An 18,010-nucleotide genomic window follows, 5' to 3' on the forward strand; every position below is an offset into this window, starting at 1 on the left:
ACACACTAGGGCAATATGTGGGATATTTCTAAAAACTGCAGAATCTGGGCAATAAATATTGAGTTGCATTTCTCTAGTAAAACCTTCCGTGTTACAAAAGAAATTGATTACAAATGAATTTCTGCCCAAAAAAAAAAAAAGGAAATTTGTACATTTCACCTCTACTTTGCTTTAATTCCTGTGAAACATCTAAAGGGTTAAGAAACTTTCTAAATGCTGTTTTGAATACTTTGAGGGGTGAAGTTTTTAAAATGGGGTGACTTATTGGGGGTTTCTAATATATAAGTCCCTCAAAGCCGCTTCACAACTGAACTGGCCCCTGTAAAAATAGCCTTTTGAAATTTTCCTGAAAATGTGAGAAATTGCTGCTAAAGTTCTAAGCCTTGTAACGTCCTAGAAAAATAAACGGATGTTCAAAAAACTATGCCGATCTCAAGTAGACATATGGGTGATGTTAATTAGCAACAATTTTGTGTGGTATAACTGCCTGTCTTACAAGCAGATACATTTAAATTTAGAAAAATTCAATTTTTTGCAATTTTTCGAAAAAATTTTGTGTTTTTCACAATTAAATACTAAATGTATCGACCAAATTTTGCCAGTAACATAAAGTCCAATGTGTCACGAGAAAACAATCGCAGAATCGCTTGGATAGGTAAAAGTATTCCGGAGTTATTACCACATAAAGTGAAACATGTCAGATTGGAAAAATTAGGCTCTGTCAAGAAGGTCAAAAGTGGCCAAAGCGGGAAGGGGTTAAAACAGTCTGCAGAAAATAAAGAGAAACAATTTTCACTTTCCTTTTTAAAAAAAAAGTCAAATGGATGCCAACTGTATCTTTTTGATGGTTTCATAAAAAATAAAAAAAAAGTATACAGTTGGCATACAGTGGCATCCCATTTTGGCATTATACTTGCTACTATATACTATTACGAAAAAAAAGACACAAACGTGGTAGCACAAACTTTATTTCTCATCTGAATAGAGAATAAAACGTTTAAAACTATGTCACATAGATTCCTCCTATTCAAGTTTTGTGACAGAACAAACATGTGCTAAAGCTTCGTCCATCTGTTTATGTACACGAGTTTAGTCAAGGTTAATACTCCCGGTCAGAGCACTCATAACGTCCAGTTATCGGGTATGTGCCCATAAGCAAGATGGCCGCTCGGTGACTTCCGGGGTCAGCTTCCTTCGCTGGGAATTGGCCCGCAGCGTTCCTGCGTCACTGTATCCGTGCAGTTTGTTTATCTGTCGCCGGGACCGGGCAGGTCTGTTTTGTGTACATTGTTATATGTCTATGACTAATAATGGGGGTTTATATATCAGCGTGCAGGGGCTGCTATGTTAGTCACATAAATAGTAATGCTGGCCGCACTGTCTGATGTCCTCCGCCCTGATCGTCCTTTGTCATGAGACTTACAGGACGGCTAAATATAGAGTCGATTGTCTCTTTTAGGGATAGAGTTGTGGTTACGATTGATATGTCTGACTCTCCAGAGCTGCTGACGGATAGCGGCTAAAGCATGTTGGATTTTTAAATTTGTATAGCTTCTATGGAGTCTTGTATTACTGAGTGCACACATTTTAACGTCTGACCAATGTAATAGAGGGCAATTGTGTTGGGGCTGTTGGCTGATCTTTGTGTTGGGGCTGTTGGCTGATCTTTGTGTTGGGGCTGTTGACTGATCTTTGTGTTGGGGCTGTTGGCTGATCTTTGTGCCGTTGGCAGATCTTGACTGGTGCTTGGTGCCGTCCACCCTTCTTCCAATGTCTGTGGGTCGTCCCCTCTCTGTAGGTTGCGTAATCGCCAGTGATGATGGAGTGTAACATACATGTATAGCAGTATTGTAAAGATGCCATCCATGAGGTCACGTTTAACTCTTTCTTTCCCAAGCCATAATTTCTATTTCTATGTATTATACACGGGACCATTATGAGGGTGAATGACCATTCCCATTATTGTTGGACTATGTTGTATAAAGGGACCTTTACTGTGGACTTGATATATGTATTATTACCATCCAGTACAGAAATGATCCCGAAACTAGTAAAAACCTGTTAGTATCTGTATTAATAATCCCTATTATTTGTGTAGTCCTCTGGGCTGCAGTCCTTGTCATGTGAAGTCACATGAGCGCTCGCTCCTAAACCAGGAATGTTCTAATACTTCAGTGTGACAGGGAAATCTCCATGAATTTCATATTGGATATATTATGTATTGGACTTCCTCCTTTTACAAACGTAATTTTTTGCCCTGATTTCTTTGTTATTTAGCCAGGGCTGCATTATAGGGAGGACATAAGGGTACAAATACACTGGGGTCTCTACCACCCTCCTCCCGAGGCCCCCTGCACACGACCGTATTTTTCATCCGTAATTACAGTCCCATTCATTTCTATGGGCTACGGATACTCGTAATTTTAACGGATGGGTGTCCGTTCCGTAAAAATGATTGTGAAATATATAACATGTCCTATTCTTGTCCGCAATTACGGCACAGACTCCCCATAGATGTCTATGGGTACTTCTGTATTTGTGGACGGCTATGGATGTGCACCCGTAGCCGCTCGTAATTATGGACGCGTTGCTGGGCGACACCAGGTTTGCAGATGTTGCACATCATTTGTGGTTTTCTTCTTTTTGCGGATCCGTATATATGGATGCACTACGGGTGGTATTTGCAGATACCGGTCCTTATTTGTGAATAAGTTGCTGATGATTACGGATCCGTATTACGGTGTGCATGGGGCCCTGCAGTTCGTCCCTGTTGTTTGGACAGTCTGTGGCGGTATTATCTAGACTCTATAATGAACATGGTACTGTTATTTTGACCCTCTATAACGCCGTTATTTTAGTTTAAGCTACAGGTGAACACCTGGAAAGCTTTTGTCCTCGCAGGCAACTCCATCCTCAAAGAAGTGGACAAAGCGTTCCATAGCAACCAGATAGCGCCATGTTTTCATCAGGGGCCTCCACTTACCAGGGCCTCCTGGCCCTGCTGTGGGTAGACACAACCTGTTTTATGATATCCTCCATCTGTTGATGAATTCTCAATGTAAGGGCCAAGACAATTATTCCCTTACAGCCCTGACAATGTCATAAAGAAATCAAGTATTACTGTATTAACATAGAGCTCTATTTTGTTGCATGAAATATTTTGTTTTTTTATTATCCTTATATCATGCATGGATTGTATAATATACATCAGAGGCTCCCTTAGAGGCCTATGTCGCAGTTTCGGTAAAAAGTGAGATCGGTGAGGGTCCAACCATTGGAGTCCACTCCATTTTTTTTTTTTTACATATCTTCCATATACTTCTATGAAGTGGGCCGCACGCAAACTTGGCCATCGCTTCAAAAACTGTTCCCTATGTTTCTAGTAAGCGGAACCCCCAGTAATGTAACCTATTCTGTGGATAGCTGATAGATGTTAAAGGTGCTGTCTCATAAAAACAACCCCATTTTAAATGGAAGCCGGCTTTTATCATTGGGGAAGCCGCTTCTGACCAGACATTTCTCCTGCGGTGACTGATTGTCCATGTAATGCATAGACGCGTAGGGTCTGATCATCGAGGGGTTGTTCTGAGCGTGGGACCCACTCTATTATGTTCATACAGCACAATTTGGAGTATTCATCAGACAATGCCTTTAATAGAGGGAAAGCCCCATTAAAAATCAAAGACTATAAGGCCGGGTTCCCACATAGCATAAACGCTGCGGAATTTCCGCAATGGAATTGTGTGCGGAAATTCCGCAGCATTTAAAGTAGCAGCAAAGTGGATGAGATTTAGTAAATCTCATGCTAACTCTGCAGAAAAAAAAACGCAGCGTAAATGTTAATAAATTGACCTGCGGTGCGGAATTTAATTCAATGTCAATTTATACTGCGTTTTTGTTGATTTTCTGTTGCGGGTTTTCCCCATTTAATTCATTGCGGATGCAAAACCCGCAACAGAAAGCCAAGTGCTGCAACTTTTGTGGCGTAATTGCAGCGATTGCCCACAAAAATTGCAACTCCGGAATAAAAAAATCATACCCAGAACGCCCTACTTCCTGCAGTCCGTCCTTCACGGATGACGTTTCATCCCATGTGACCGCTGCAGCCAATCACAGTGTGCAGCGTCACATGGCTTGCAATGTCATCGTAGGAGGCTGGAGTGGATTTCAAAGGAGGGAGGGTGTAAGTATGAGCACTTTTTTACACAGCAGAAATTACGCAATGTGGTACGACTTTTCGGACGGAAGATGCTGCGGGTTCCAGGTTGGATTTTTACGCTGCGCATCCGACCCGTGGGAACCCGGCCTAAGGGTATATTCACACATTGCAGATTTGTTGCAGAAGTTCTGTGACTCTCATTAATTTGAATAAAGTTGCAGAAATCCATGTACCCGCTGAAGAAAAAACTTCATATAGATTTGTAGAACTGATTTTTAGTTTCTTCAACAAATCTGCCACATGTAAATATACCGTATTATAGTTCAGTAAGTTACTAGCAAAATTTTACCCGATACATTGCTACAGTATTGCCATGCTGGAGATGTAAAAATCGGCAGCATTTTTTCCCTCTACATGAGGATGGAATTTTAAAAACCCCATCTACATGTATTGTAATGTAAATTGTTGCAGATTTTCAGTTGTAATGGACTACGCTATTGCTTCCGGCAAAACGACTGATACGGTGCACAAAAGAGACAAACGGAAACCAGGGGCACCGGCTCCGTCACCAATGAAATCATTAGTGATGGAGATGGAAAACTCTGGTTTCCGTCGGTGTCGGTTTGTGTCTGCTCAGGGTCCCGTTCTGACAGAAACCTCAGAACGGGACCCCAACGCAGATGTGAACAGAGCTTTATTGGGACAGACATCTAGTTGTATTCTATGTCTTGCCATATATGGTTTACGTTATGTAATAATGCTTATTGTTTTCTGTTTGTAGGCTATTGAAAATGTCTGGCTTTTTTGACGCTTTACGCTGTACAGAGTGCATAGACTGGGGTGAAAAGAGGAACACGATTGCATCTATTGGAGCTGGAGTTCTTGTAAGTAAGGCTACATTCACATGGATGGATTTAATTTGTTGGTTTCATTGTCCAAACCCCCTGAAAACCCCACAGTTCCCATGTAGATAGTGCTGCAATGACCCTGTAGATAGTGCCACAGTGCCCACTGTAGATGGTGCCCACATAGTGCCACAGTGCCCACTGCAGATAGTGCCACAGTGCCCACATATAAAGTGACAGTGCCCACTTATGAAGTGCCAGTTCCCTCATAGTGCCACAGTGCCCACGTAGATAGCACAACAGTGTCCCCTGTAGTGTCACACACACCCCCATACAGTGACACAGTGCCCATGTAGATGGCACCAACCCCCCTGTAGATAGCACCACCCATGTGGTAGATAGCACCACCCCACACTGTAGATAGCATCCCCCATTGTAGATGAAACCTCCCCACTCTAGATAGCACCCCCATGTCAATAGCACAGATAGACCGTGACGCCAGGGGCTTCTCCAGTAGCGGAGTCCCCTGGCCAGAGCGTCAGCAGGGGATTCCGCTCTGGCAGGGGATTCCAGGGGTAGCCACTGACGTCACTGTCCATATGTGGACAGTGTCGCCAGGGGCTTCTCCAGTAGCGGAATCCTGTGGCCAGAGCGTCGGCCGAGGATTATTCTCCAACAAGGAGCTACAGCGGCGCTATCTGGGGGTGGGAGGGGAGTGCCATCTATGGGGGGGGGGGTTTCTATCTACAGGGGGGATCAGAGGGAGACAGGAGTCTCCACAGTTGAAAGCCCAACATCACTGTCCATGTATGGACGGTAATGTCAAGGGCTTCCCCGGGCTCAGCGCTCAAAGTAGCGCTGTGTGCGGGGACTCCTTGGCCAGGATCAGTTTTTACCGGCCGTTACGAGAATTAATTCCTAAAAAACGGCTGGTAAAAATTGATCCCTTGACTTCTATGGGAGCCTTGGTGCCGTAAAAACGGCCAAAAATAGGACATGTCCTATTTTTTGACGGCCAGTTTTCACGGGCCGTTAAAAAAGCGGCCGTGTGAATACACCCAATAGAACTCTATTGTTCTGAAAATGGCCGTGTGACGGCCGTTTTTCACTGTCGTGTGAATGTAGCATAAAGGTGGTTTTACACGTGCAGTTCTTTGGCAAGATAAATCGACGATACAACATGTCGATCGGCACTTGTTTGCACCATTTAGACGGAGCAATTATCGCAATTCATGGGGACAAATGATTGTTAAAAGGTTTATTCAACTTTTAAAAAATATATTTCAATAGTGGCTTTATGGCCAAATAAACCACTTCCTAGTATACGTTCATTAGCGGAGATGCCCAGGAGCTGTGTTCCGAACTGCAGTCATGTGATGCACTGGCCGATGTTTGCTTCCAGTAGTAGTGACGTTTCGTGTTATGGTCACATGTCCCTCTCCTCTAGTTGGGTCCACAAAATACGCAACGTCACTACAGCACTCTCAACAGGGACACCCCCAAACGAATAGTCACAGATCATGGGACAATTCCTGTAGCCAGTGCAATGCCCATTAAAGCCTGCATCACACAGTTAAAGAGGCTCTGTCACCAGATTTTGCAGCCCCTATCTGCTATTGCAGCAGATAGGCGCTGCAATGTAGATTACAGTAACGTTTTTATTTTTAAAAAACGAGCATTTTTGGCCAAGTTATGACCATTTTTGTAATTATGCAAATGAGGCTTGCAAAAGTCCAAGTGGGTGTGTTTAAAAGTAAAAGTCCAAGTGGGCGTGTATTAGGTGCGTACATCGGGGCGTTTTTAATACTTTTACTAGCTGGGCGCTGTGAAGAGAAGTAACATCCTCTTCTCTTCAGAACGCCCAGCTTGTGACAGTGCAGATCTGTGACGTCACTCACAGGTCCTGCATCGTGACGGCCACATCGGCAGCAGAGGCTACAGTTGATTCTGCAGCAGCATCAGCGTTTGCAGGTAAGTCGATCTTACCTGCAAACGCTGATGCTGCTGCAGAATCAACTGTAGCCTCTGGTGCCGATGTGGCCGTCACGATGCAGGACCTGTGAGTGACGTCACAGATCTGCACTGTCACAAGCTGGGCGTTCTGAAGAGAAGAGGATGTTACTTCTCATCAGAGCGCCCAGCTAGTGAAAGTATTAAAAACGCCCCGATGTACGCACATAATACACGCCCACTTGGACTTTTACTTTTAAACACACCCACTTGGACTTTTGCAAGCCTCATTTGCATAACTACAAAAATGGTCATAACTTGGCCAAAAATGCTCGTTTTTTAAAAATAAAAACGTTACTGTAATCTACATTGCAGCGCCGATCTGCTGCAATAGCAGATTGGGGTTGCAAAATCTGGTGACAGAGCCTCTTTAAGCTGTCATGTTCCTATCACTGCAGCAGATAACTATGGGGTACATAGAGGACAGCATGTGCAGCGTTGCTGTTCTTGTCTTTTACTGTATGTCTCAAGTGTCTGCTTGTCTTCGCCTGCCGTCCCACTTTCGGCAGTCATTTGTCTTCTGCTTCCCCCAAGAATTCCAAGTCTCTGGAGTCTGGTATCTGATGCACCCCCCCCCCCCCCCTCCCTGCGCTTTCTCGGCACTCACTCACTTGTCTTCTGCCTTCCTCCATATCCCATTTCTCTGGAATCCCGTGTGATGACTTCCCACCGCCTCCCCCCTCTCAGCTCTGTCAGTGTTTGTAAAGACAAGAGCAGAACACGGGATCAGTGCCTCTTGCCCTGGCTGGGATCTAGCTTTCTTCACCTCCCCTTTGTAATGTACATGACAGGTGGCGTGACCGTAGCATCTAAACATGGCTAAATCAACTAATAAACTTGCTGCATAGCGTAAATTGCTTATTTTTGAGTTTTCGGTCAAAATGTATGGAAAATTGTGGCAAAATGGTGCGATTTTGCAGCAATTCATGTCTCCACTTCCATTCAAGCAGAGAAGGACCGCATCATACAGCAGTGGCACAATTAAACAACAGCACCTCTGCCAACAATCAAAAATCAAAGAAATACTGACACAAGAGGCATTGGCAAGTGAAATCAATGGGCACACAGGTTTTTTTTTTTTTTTTTTTTTTTTTGACAAGTTGGATAACCCCTTTAATGTGATCGTTTATCCTCATATATTTTGCATCTCGTCGGTACCAAATTTTTTGACCGGTATAAAAGATTCAATAAGCCGACAAACAAGCGTTTGCTGTTTTCGTGGCTGATCGCTGCACTTTACACAGGGCAATGATTGGGAACGAGCTTTCGTACGAGCGCTTGTTCGGCTGATCATTGCTCTGTCTAAAAGGGTTTCATTTTTTACACCTACTGTATCTATATTAGGTGTTCTCTATTTTGATAAGGTCTCCAGTAACGTGCATCATTTATGCAGCAACTCCTCCTTTTGTCTTTCTCATTCTGTTTGGCATACGTAGCCTGCAATACCGCCTCCAGCAGCACTCCAGGTAGACCTCTGGTGTCATGTGCTGCCCACTCTTAAACGGAGTCTGTCATTAAATTTTCGCATTAACACTAATACTGCTATATAGGGAAGGATGATCGTTTTCCATACATACCTATGTTGCCCAAGTCGGCCCATTGTGAACCATAAAAAATGCTCTTTTTATTCGTCGGGGCGCCTGACGCAAATGAGCACTGAAGAGTCCTGCAATCCAGGAAGTGTCCTACCTTCTAAGCAGAAACCACGTAGAGTGCAGGACACTTCCAGGATTGCAAGACTCTACAGGGTTAATTTGCATACAACACCCAGAGGAATAAAAGCATTTTTTTTTTATGGTTAACAATCGACTGACTTGTGCAAGAAAGGTTTGTTTTAAAAACTACCATTCTTCCCTTTATGGTGGTTTGGGAAGTGAAAATATAATGACAAACTACCTTTAAAGGGGTTATCTGTGTTTTTAAAATTGATGGCCTATCTACTGCCCCCAATACCTTGCACAGCCACGTCAAATGTAATGGCGTGTGCAAGTACAAACCAGGAGAAGCATGGAAACATGAAGCATGAGAAATCATTCTTCCTGTTCTAAAACACTCAAAACAAAGGGGCAATGCAGGAAAAAAAGTTTTATAAAACCAAGTCCTATCTGTTGTGTTGCGATAAATTAATTTATTTGTGATATTAATTTGTATGTGGCAAATCTAGTTTTTCACAGGTTGGTGGATCATCATTGATGCCGCTGTTAAATACCCCACTGAAAAAGATCTGACTCACTCATACCATGCCTGTGGGGTAATAGCCACCGTGGCCTTTTTAATGTAAGTGACCACATTCACTTTCGTTTCTTTATGTTTTAAAAGCTGTTTCTTACATCATGCTAAAATTTCACTGCACAAGATATAGCATTATAGTTATTGAAAATGTTTAACCCCCTTCCTGCCCCAAGGCTTATTGGTATGTCATGGCGAGCAGATCGTTCCTGCGAACTGCCATGCTATTACATCACGGTGATGTGTGCGGCCAGGAGCGGTGCCCGCACCATGACCGGCGGGTGCTGGCTGTAAATAGCAACCAAATTCCTCTGTAACTGCTGGGACCGGAAATACCTCCGAACATGCCCATTTACCTCCTTAGATGTCTTTGTCAATAGCGAAATAAAAAAATTAAATCCATTTTCCCTTAGAGCCCCTTGGCACCACAGTCATTTTCAGTTTTTCCTCCCTGCCTTCCAAAAGCCACAACTTTTTTATTATGAGAGTTTGTATTTTTGCAAGACGAGTAGTTTTTAATGGCCCCATTTTGGGGCGCATAGATTTTTTTGATCACTTCCATCTTATTTGGGAGGTAAGGTGACCAAGAACAGCAATTTTGTTAAATAATGTTATGTTGTAATAGTTCGTACTTTAACGGACATGGCAATGCGAATTATTTTTATTTTATACATTATTATATATTTTTTGTACATAATTTAATCGCTGTTACGATACACTGCAATACTTATGCCAATACTTTGGCAGAGCTTAATAGGAGCACAAATATGGCAGACCTGGGGGCCTTCATTAGGCCCCTGAACTGCCATGACAACCATAGGCACTCCGCTACCACGACACGGTGGGGCCGATGGGGTGACGGCGGGGGACCCTTCTCTTTCTAACAGCTTAGATGCCACAGTCGCTTTTAACTACAGCATCTAAGTGGCTAAACAGCTGGGATCGTGAACCCGGTCGTAACCGTGAAGTGTCGGCTGTAACATACAGTCAACACCTGCAGAGTATAGAGCAGGCTTAGCACGTGAGCCTGCTCCATACTGCCCCTTAGAGGCCATGACATACTGTTAGTGCAAAAATAGTGAAAAATATATATAGAAATCTCTGGTATCGCTGCAACGATCCATATAATACCGCACAGTAACAGAATTTTTTTCATTGATACACCCCTACAATATTTTATAAAAGTTAATCAGTTATATTTACAACTATGTGGTGGCATTGAAAAAATATTACTTGTCTTGCAAAAAACAAGCCCTCATAAAGTTATTTTTTATGCGGTGTCCTGAAGACCAAAATAGGCCGCATCCCTAATCCCTAACCATCTAAAATGTTCAGGTTTTGCCTCTCTGCCTTTCAGCAGCCATAACTGTTTTATTTTTCCATTGATGTGGCTGTATGAGGCCTTTTTTTATACGGGAGAAATTTTATTTTTTTTGCGCTGTTTGGGGATAGAAAAAATTCCCTGTGTAAGTTATATAAATTTTTTTTATGGCGTGAATATAGGAAAAAGCAATTCTCTGCATTGTTTTTTGTATTTTTTTAGTTTTTTCTATCCTGTTCACGTTTCACGCTAAATTACCTGTTAAATGATTCAGGTTATTATGTTCAAGTATATAACTAATATGTATTGGGTTTTTGTTTAATGTATGGGCAATAAAATATATTTAATGCAAAATAATGACTTTTTTGGTCAGACTTTTTAAAATTTATTTTGCTACCTTTTTTTTTTTAAATCCCATTAAGAGCACATTATATACAACTTTATATTTTAATTATAATGTATTAGCATACTCCTATATGCTAATACATTACACTGTGTCACTATGAAACAGGCTTCTGTTAAGGCAGCACATGGTGTGCCCTAACAGAAGGCAAACTGAACAGACAACCGTAGGGTCCTTCACCAGGTTTCCAGTGACGTGATCGAATAGGGGAGTTCCCTTTGATCATGCCGCGGTCATTGACCGCGGAGATCAAGGGGTTAAACAGCTGGGGTCGGAATGTTTTCCAATCCCAGCTGTGTTCTCGAGGCTGCTTTAAGTTCAGGAGTTGTAAGTTGCAGCTACTGCTTAGAGGACAAGCGCTAATCAGCCTTTTCCCCAGCAACGCCAAAAGACGTCGCTGTAGACGAAGCATTGCCTGCTGTCAAGACACTGGGGGCGTCTGACATGTCTATTTTAGTAAATACATGTATTCCACATAAAATAATAATTCTGAAACATATACTGTGTTGTGTAGTTCTTCTGTTATTCCTCCTGGAAATGTATTCATGAATTGACATTTGGTTGTCACCATGCTCCTAGTCAAAGGGGAATGGTAAAGCCTATTAGTCAGTTTGTTCATATGTTTCCATTAGAGTTTTTAAAGAAATGGTGCTCCAGCATTAATTCATTGGAAATACAATTATTTTCTAAAATAGATGTTTTAGGAGAGCTGGCAGGTCCTCTTTAAAAGAATGATAGTGATTTTACAATTCCCCAAATAAGTTATTTTAAATTAACAATACATAAAGTTGTTCATTTCAAATCATTTTATTTTTTAGGATAAATGCAGTGTCCAATGGCCAGGTTCGTGGTGATGGCTATAGTGAGGGATGCTTGGGACAAACCGGTAATAAAAGGGGCTCTTCATGTTGTATTTCACTGTAATATATGTATGTATGTATGTGTGTGTGTGTATATATATATATATATGTGTGTGTATGTGTATATATGTGTGTGTGTATGTGTGTATGTATATATATATATATATATATATATATACATACACGCTTTGTTATATATAACTTTTCCTAGTCCTAATAAGAAGCACTTGAAGTAAAATGACTATAGACTGCATTACTCAATATGAATGCACTGTTTAAAGGGGGTTGTCAGAAATTTGAGTAAAGTTCTACTTTAAAAAAAACAAAAAAAACTCATCCCCATTCAAGTCAATATAGTCAGCTACAATACCAGACAGCCGATGGACAAGAGTGACTCTTTTTCGGAAGTGGAAGAAAAGCAGACCTTTTTTTTTTATAACCTCTTTAAATTGTTGATGTGATGAAACCCTAATACTTCACTACTGTAAACATTAAATATAGCAATGGTTTGGGAAGTGAGCGGATTACTATATGATAGCAGCCACATTTAGTTCAGCTAATAGGATTCTGTATATGATTGGTAAACCTTTTTTTGTGCTTGCCATTTTCATTTTTCTAGGTGCTCGAATTTGGCTTTTCATTGGTTTCATGTTGGCCTTTGGCTCCTTGATTGCTTCTATGTGGATATTGTTCGGCGGTTATGTGGCACAAAGTAAGTTCTATTCCATAATGTGCTCATAGATATAAGTTCAGAGAAGAGTCACACCACTTTCATAGCACGCATCAAACCACAGAACACGTGGTACATACATGATTACGTCCTATGATTTCATTGCAGATTTTCCCCAGTGAACCACATTGCGGACCTTCCTGTTCTAAAATTGCTCCCGCTGCTGTCTCAAGTTCTGTTGTGTCTATGTAGCCTAGATCACCAAGTGACACCAAAATAAAACGGGGCTACGTGGACACAAACAGAAGATCAGCGCGGCAGGAAGAGGATCCGTGGGATAGACAAACGATAGCAAAAAACCTGTCGGGGGTTCCTGTAAAATTGAAAAAATTCCCATTCATTTCAATGGAAGGTGAAAATCTGCAGGGAAAATATGCAAAAATTCCTCTGTAAGTGAACATGGCATCCTTAACCCGAGGATCAAGCATCCTTGAACTCCACAAAGTGAAAAGCACGGGAATTAGTGACACACATATAGAACCTTTTTTTGATTAATTTTTTTCCCCTCTTGTGTAAAAATTTAGTTCTTTGCAGAAGCATTAAGAAGTTGTTCAAGTTTCCTATTGAAATGAACAGGTGTGCGACTGTCATCCAAATTGTATCAAATGCAACATTGGTGCAATTCCTTGTCACAATGTATTCTATGGATGGTTCCGTTGTAGGACTGTCATATGACAGTCTCTTTCTTGTTGTCTCCTATCCTTGTTGTCTCCTTCTATCCTTCCTGTCGCCTCCTTCTATCCTTCCTGTCGCCTCCTTCTATCCTTCCTGTCGCCTCCTTCTATCCTTCTTGTCGCCTCCTTCTATCCTTCTTGTCGCCTCCTTCTATCCTTCTTGTCGCCTCCTTCTATCCTTCTTGTCGCCTCCTTCTATCCTTCTTGTCGCCTCCTTCTATCCTTCCTGTCGCCTCCTTCTATCCTTCCTGTCGCCTCCTTCTATCCTTCTTGTCGCCTCCTTCTTGTCGCCTCCTTCTATCCTTCTTGTCGCCGCCTCCTATCGTTCTTGTCGCCTCCTTCTATCCTTCTTGTCGCCTCCTTCTATCCTTGTCACCTCCTTCTATCCTTCTTTTCGCCTCCTTCTATCCTTCTTTTCGCCTCCTTCTATCCTAGTCGCCTCCTTCTATCCTTGTCGCCTCCTTCTATCCTTCTTTTCGCCTCCTTCTATCCTTCTTTTCGCCTCCTTCTATCCTTCTTGTCGCCTCCTTCTATCCTAGTCGCCTCCTTCTATCCTTGTCGCCTCCTTCTATCCTTCTTGTCGCCTCCTTCTATCCTTGTCACCTCCTTCTATCCTTCTTTTCGCCTCCTTCTATCCTTCTTTTCGCCTCCTTCTATCCTTCTTGTCGCCTCCTTCTATCCTAGTCGCCTCCTTCTATCCTTGTCGCCTCCTTCTATCCTTCTTGTCGCCTCCTTCTATCCTTCTTGTCGCCTCCTTCTATCCTAGTCGCCTCCTTCTATCCTTGTCGCCTCCTTCTATCCTTCTTGTCGCCTCCTTCTATCCTTCCTGTCGCCTCCTTCTATCCTTCCTGTCGCCTCCTTCTATCCTTCCTGTCGCCTCCTTCTATCCTTCCTGTCGCCTCCTTCTATCCTTCCTGTCGCCTCCTTCTATCCTTCCTGTCGCCTCCTTCTATCCTTCCTGTCGCCTCCTTCTATCCTTCCTGTCGCCTCCTTCTATCCTTCCTGTCGCCTCCTTCTATCCTTCCTGTCGCCTCCTTCTATCCTTCCTGTCGCCTCCTTCTATCCTTCTTGTCGTCTCCTTCTATCCTTCTTGTCGACCTTTTAATATAACCAATTGAAAGCTCACTTATACAAGATGGAACAATGTGAATTGTGTTTTGTTTTTTTCTTTCTTGCAGATGCCACTGTGGTGTATCCCGGGATAGCTGTGTTTTTTCAAAATGCTTTTATTTTTTTCGGGTGAGTAAATATGCTTTTAGCCATTGTATGTTTTTAAATCCTATATAACACTGTGTTTAAGAGGTTGGCAGTTTTGCAAAAATCCATATAGTATAACATTCCACAGTGCAGAGAATTAACTCAACAAGTGGTATTGGAACATTGGATGTTAGGCCATGTGCACACACAGCAGCTAATCCAGAAAAAACAAAATACCCTTGTTCTGAAGAACCGGAGTGTCTGTGCTTTACAAAGGGCTCCATGTAATGTTTTATTTTACTGCAGGGGAAAGGAGGACTTGCTGGTTTCTTTCCACAGTTCATTATTAAAGGGTCTGGGTACTTCGATGATGAACTTTGTAACACCTCCTTTTTTTTTTTTGTTCCTGTCTGTTCTTGTAGAAACTAATCGGCAGATTTACTTAGACTGCATTTCATACACCAGTCTTAATCCAGACTTCGCTGGAGTAAAATGGGCCAAATTTATTAAGAGGCGCACGCCTCTTAATAAATTTAGCGCATCTTTGACTATTCACGCCACAGATATTGATATTTCTGGCGTAAGTTATAGTAAATCTGCTGGGGTGTTGGTGGCACCTCCTCCTCTAGGCTAGCTCCACCCAGAAGCAAAAGGTTGAAAATTTTAGCGAAAATATGACGTTCACCAATAATTGGGACATTTTAACGCTACAAAAGTGTTTTAAAACAATGAAAAATTTCCAACCTTAGTGGTTACTACTTTATATACATGGTAAGGCCAATCAGGTTGTTTATTATTTTTATTTTTTTAAATAGAGTGCTATGTTATTGTATAACGGTTTTCTATATAATCGAATAATTTAAAGTGGTCATTAGAAATTGATGGCCTATCCTCAGCTTCAACATCTGATCGGTGGGAGAAGGCTTTAATACTGTGAACCGCTGCTACAAGTGTGTCGACGATTCACAGATCAGGTACGGAATGAAGGGTAAGCAGCGCTTGTGCGAGCGACACGGCCCCTTCAAAACAGCTGATCAGTGGGGGTGCCAGTAGTCAAACCCCAATGATGAGATGTTGATGGCCTATCCTGAGGATAGTCCATCAATTTCTTAGGACTGGACAGCTCCTTTAAAACTGTGTTCAGGTTCCCTTTATAAGCTACATTTTGTTGTAAAAAGCATGCAGTGTCAGAAATATTTAATAATAGGGGACATTGAGTGGGAAATACTTTTTTGTAGCATGCTATTGATAACCTTTCATAATGCTAATTAGATTTTTATTTATTTTTTTCTTTCTCAGGGGGCTGGTTTTCAAGTTTGGCAGGACTGAAGATTTATGGCAATAAAAAGCACCGACAGTCTACATCTCTTTGCATCTTTTCTAATGCACATTCCCAGTAAACATATATAAGACTTTTTTGAGACTCCAAACTCTATGCTACTCATGAATGTTGGATAAATACTTGTATTGCAAACTGTCAAAAACTTAATGCAAGCCCTTGCACTTTTTGTTTTATTAGAGATGTTCTCTGGTTTCTATGTGAGGATTTTGTAAGAAGAATAAATAAAGCATTTAATAAAAGACAATACTGATATTTAAATATGGATTGAGATTTTATTTTAATAGCTGAATGAATGAGGCAAACATACAAGGCGTACTACAAGATAAAACTTACAAACAGAACTCCAGCAATTCAATTAATTGACCTTCTACACCCCTTTGCTTATTTAGACTTTAAGTGAATGTCCACCCTTGAACACCATATATTTCTGATCTAAATAGGTCCAAAATTTGATGCTGATTAGCAGGGCCGGCGTCAGCACCCGGCGAACCTGGGCAAGTGCCGGGGTCCACTGCTCTTGTAGGGGCCCACTCGGCCGCCGGGTGCTTTACACCGCCCACCTGCTTAAATTAACTATAGCCGTCCATGGTGCGCGGCAGCAGATTGCAGAGATGAGCAGATAAAACTAATTTAAAAAACCTCATCTAACACGTTCCCACGACGAGCTGAACGGTCCCGTCACTGTCTTCTCACTGGTACTTGGCTCCGCTCGCATCCACAATAACAATGCATTGCGGCGCAGATGATGTAATCATGTCACGTTGACATGATTACTGCGAGCGGCGCCAAGTACCAGTGAGAAGACGGTGACGGGACCGTTCAGCTCATCGTGGGAACGTGTTAGGTGAGGTTTTTTAAATTATTTTTATCTTCTCATCTCTGCAATCTGCTGCCTCGCACCATGGACGTCTACAGTTAATGATTTTTTTAATTATTTTTATTGGAGCAAAGGCACCAAACTGGGGGATATGGGGTATTAGCTTTTATATGGGAGCACAGGCAACGGACTAACTTCTATTTGGGGGCATGTATGTATGTATGACCATGTATGATACTATCTGATGGGCCCTGTATCTAAGCCTACCACATGTTAGGCTTAGGTACAGGGCCCCAGCAGACTGTAATCTCATACATTATACGATTACTGTCGTCTGGGGCCCTGTATCTAAGCCTACCTTGTGGTAGGCTTAGATACATGGTGTAACAGACAGTATCACACATGGGCCCTGTATCTAAGCCTACCACATGTGTTACTAATTTTTTTTGTGTTTTTTTTTTTTTTTTTTACAGGTTTGGTCGTTGGACTCAAGGACTCCTTCGATGACGTTTTTTTTTATTTTCAATAAAATGCTTAATGAGGGTTGTGTGGGGGGTTTTATTTCGATAAAATATTTTTTTTATGTCTCTGTATTTTCTTTTAAACTTTTATTACCACCGCCTTAGTAATGGACGCTGGCTGATTGACAGCATCCATTACTAAGGCGGGGGTTAATGTTAGCCAGTAAAAAGGCTAACACTAACTCCCATTATTACCCCGGTACCCACCACCGTCGGGAAGAGCCAGGTACGATCCAGTATCCGACCATCTGCAGCAATGGTTGGGCACTGGGGCAGCCGCAGGCTGGTATTATTAGGCTAGGGAAGCCCAAAAACAGTGGCCTTTCCCAGCCTGGTAATGCTAGGCTGCTGCTGTGTTGTATCTGGCTGGTTATGAAAAATGGGGGGGATCCCACGTCATTTTTTTTCTATTTATTTTTTAAAATAATTGGAAAAAACGACGTGGGGTTCCCACCCAATTTTTCATAACCAGCCAGATACAACACTGCAGCAGCAGGCTAGCATTACCATTTGGGCTTTTCCCAGTCTAATAACACCAGCCAGTGGGTGCCCCAGTTCCCACCCATCGCTACAGCGGTTACTGGACCGTACTCGGCTCTTCCCGGCAACCCTTGTGGGTACCGGGGTAATAATTGGAGTTAGTGTTAGCCTCTGCATCGGCTAACGCTAAGCCCACCTTAGTAATGAACGCTGTCAATCAGCCAGCGGCCATTACTAAGGCGGTAGTAATAAAGTTTAAAAAAATACAAGGACATGGAAGAAATATTTTATTGAAATAAAAACCCCCACACAACCATCGTTAACCCTTTTATTGAGAATAAAAAAGCTTGATTAAAACATAAAAAAGCAAAACAATTCTTATACTTACCTTTCCTGGGTCCAGCGCAGGAGCCGCAATGTCA

General features: G+C 42.2%; 1 protein-coding gene across 1 annotated transcript; it reads left to right on the forward strand.

Annotated features, from left to right (window-relative positions):
- Window positions 1-1,164: 1,164 nt before the first annotated feature.
- Window positions 1,165-16,028, forward strand: TMEM50A (transmembrane protein 50A). The gene is made up of 7 exons (XM_075850519.1): window positions 1,165-1,271; window positions 4,941-5,043; window positions 9,179-9,291; window positions 11,786-11,853; window positions 12,447-12,539; window positions 14,410-14,470; window positions 15,728-16,028. The coding sequence occupies exons 2-7, from the start codon at window positions 4,951-4,953 to the stop codon at window positions 15,771-15,773; spliced, it is 474 nt and encodes a 157-aa protein (XP_075706634.1). The 5' UTR covers window positions 1,165-1,271; window positions 4,941-4,950; the 3' UTR covers window positions 15,774-16,028.
- The last annotated feature ends 1,982 nt before the right edge of the window (window positions 16,029-18,010 follow it).

The sequence above is a fragment of the Rhinoderma darwinii genome, chromosome 2, assembly GCF_050947455.1.
Source record: "Rhinoderma darwinii isolate aRhiDar2 chromosome 2, aRhiDar2.hap1, whole genome shotgun sequence".
Taxonomy (NCBI): Eukaryota; Metazoa; Chordata; class Amphibia; order Anura; family Rhinodermatidae; genus Rhinoderma; species Rhinoderma darwinii.

Excerpts from the sequence above, each read along its gene's own strand:
- TMEM50A (XM_075850519.1), top strand. The coding sequence starts at position 4,951 with ATGTCTGGCTTTTTTGACGCTTTACGCTGTACAGAGTGCATAGACTGG. Across the intron at positions 11,854-12,446 it reads GGGATGCTTGGGACAAACCG|GTGCTCGAATTTGGCTTTTC; the intron begins GTAATAAAAGGG and ends TCATTTTTCTAG. Across the intron at positions 12,540-14,409 it reads CGGCGGTTATGTGGCACAAA|ATGCCACTGTGGTGTATCCC; the intron begins GTAAGTTCTATT and ends TCTTTCTTGCAG.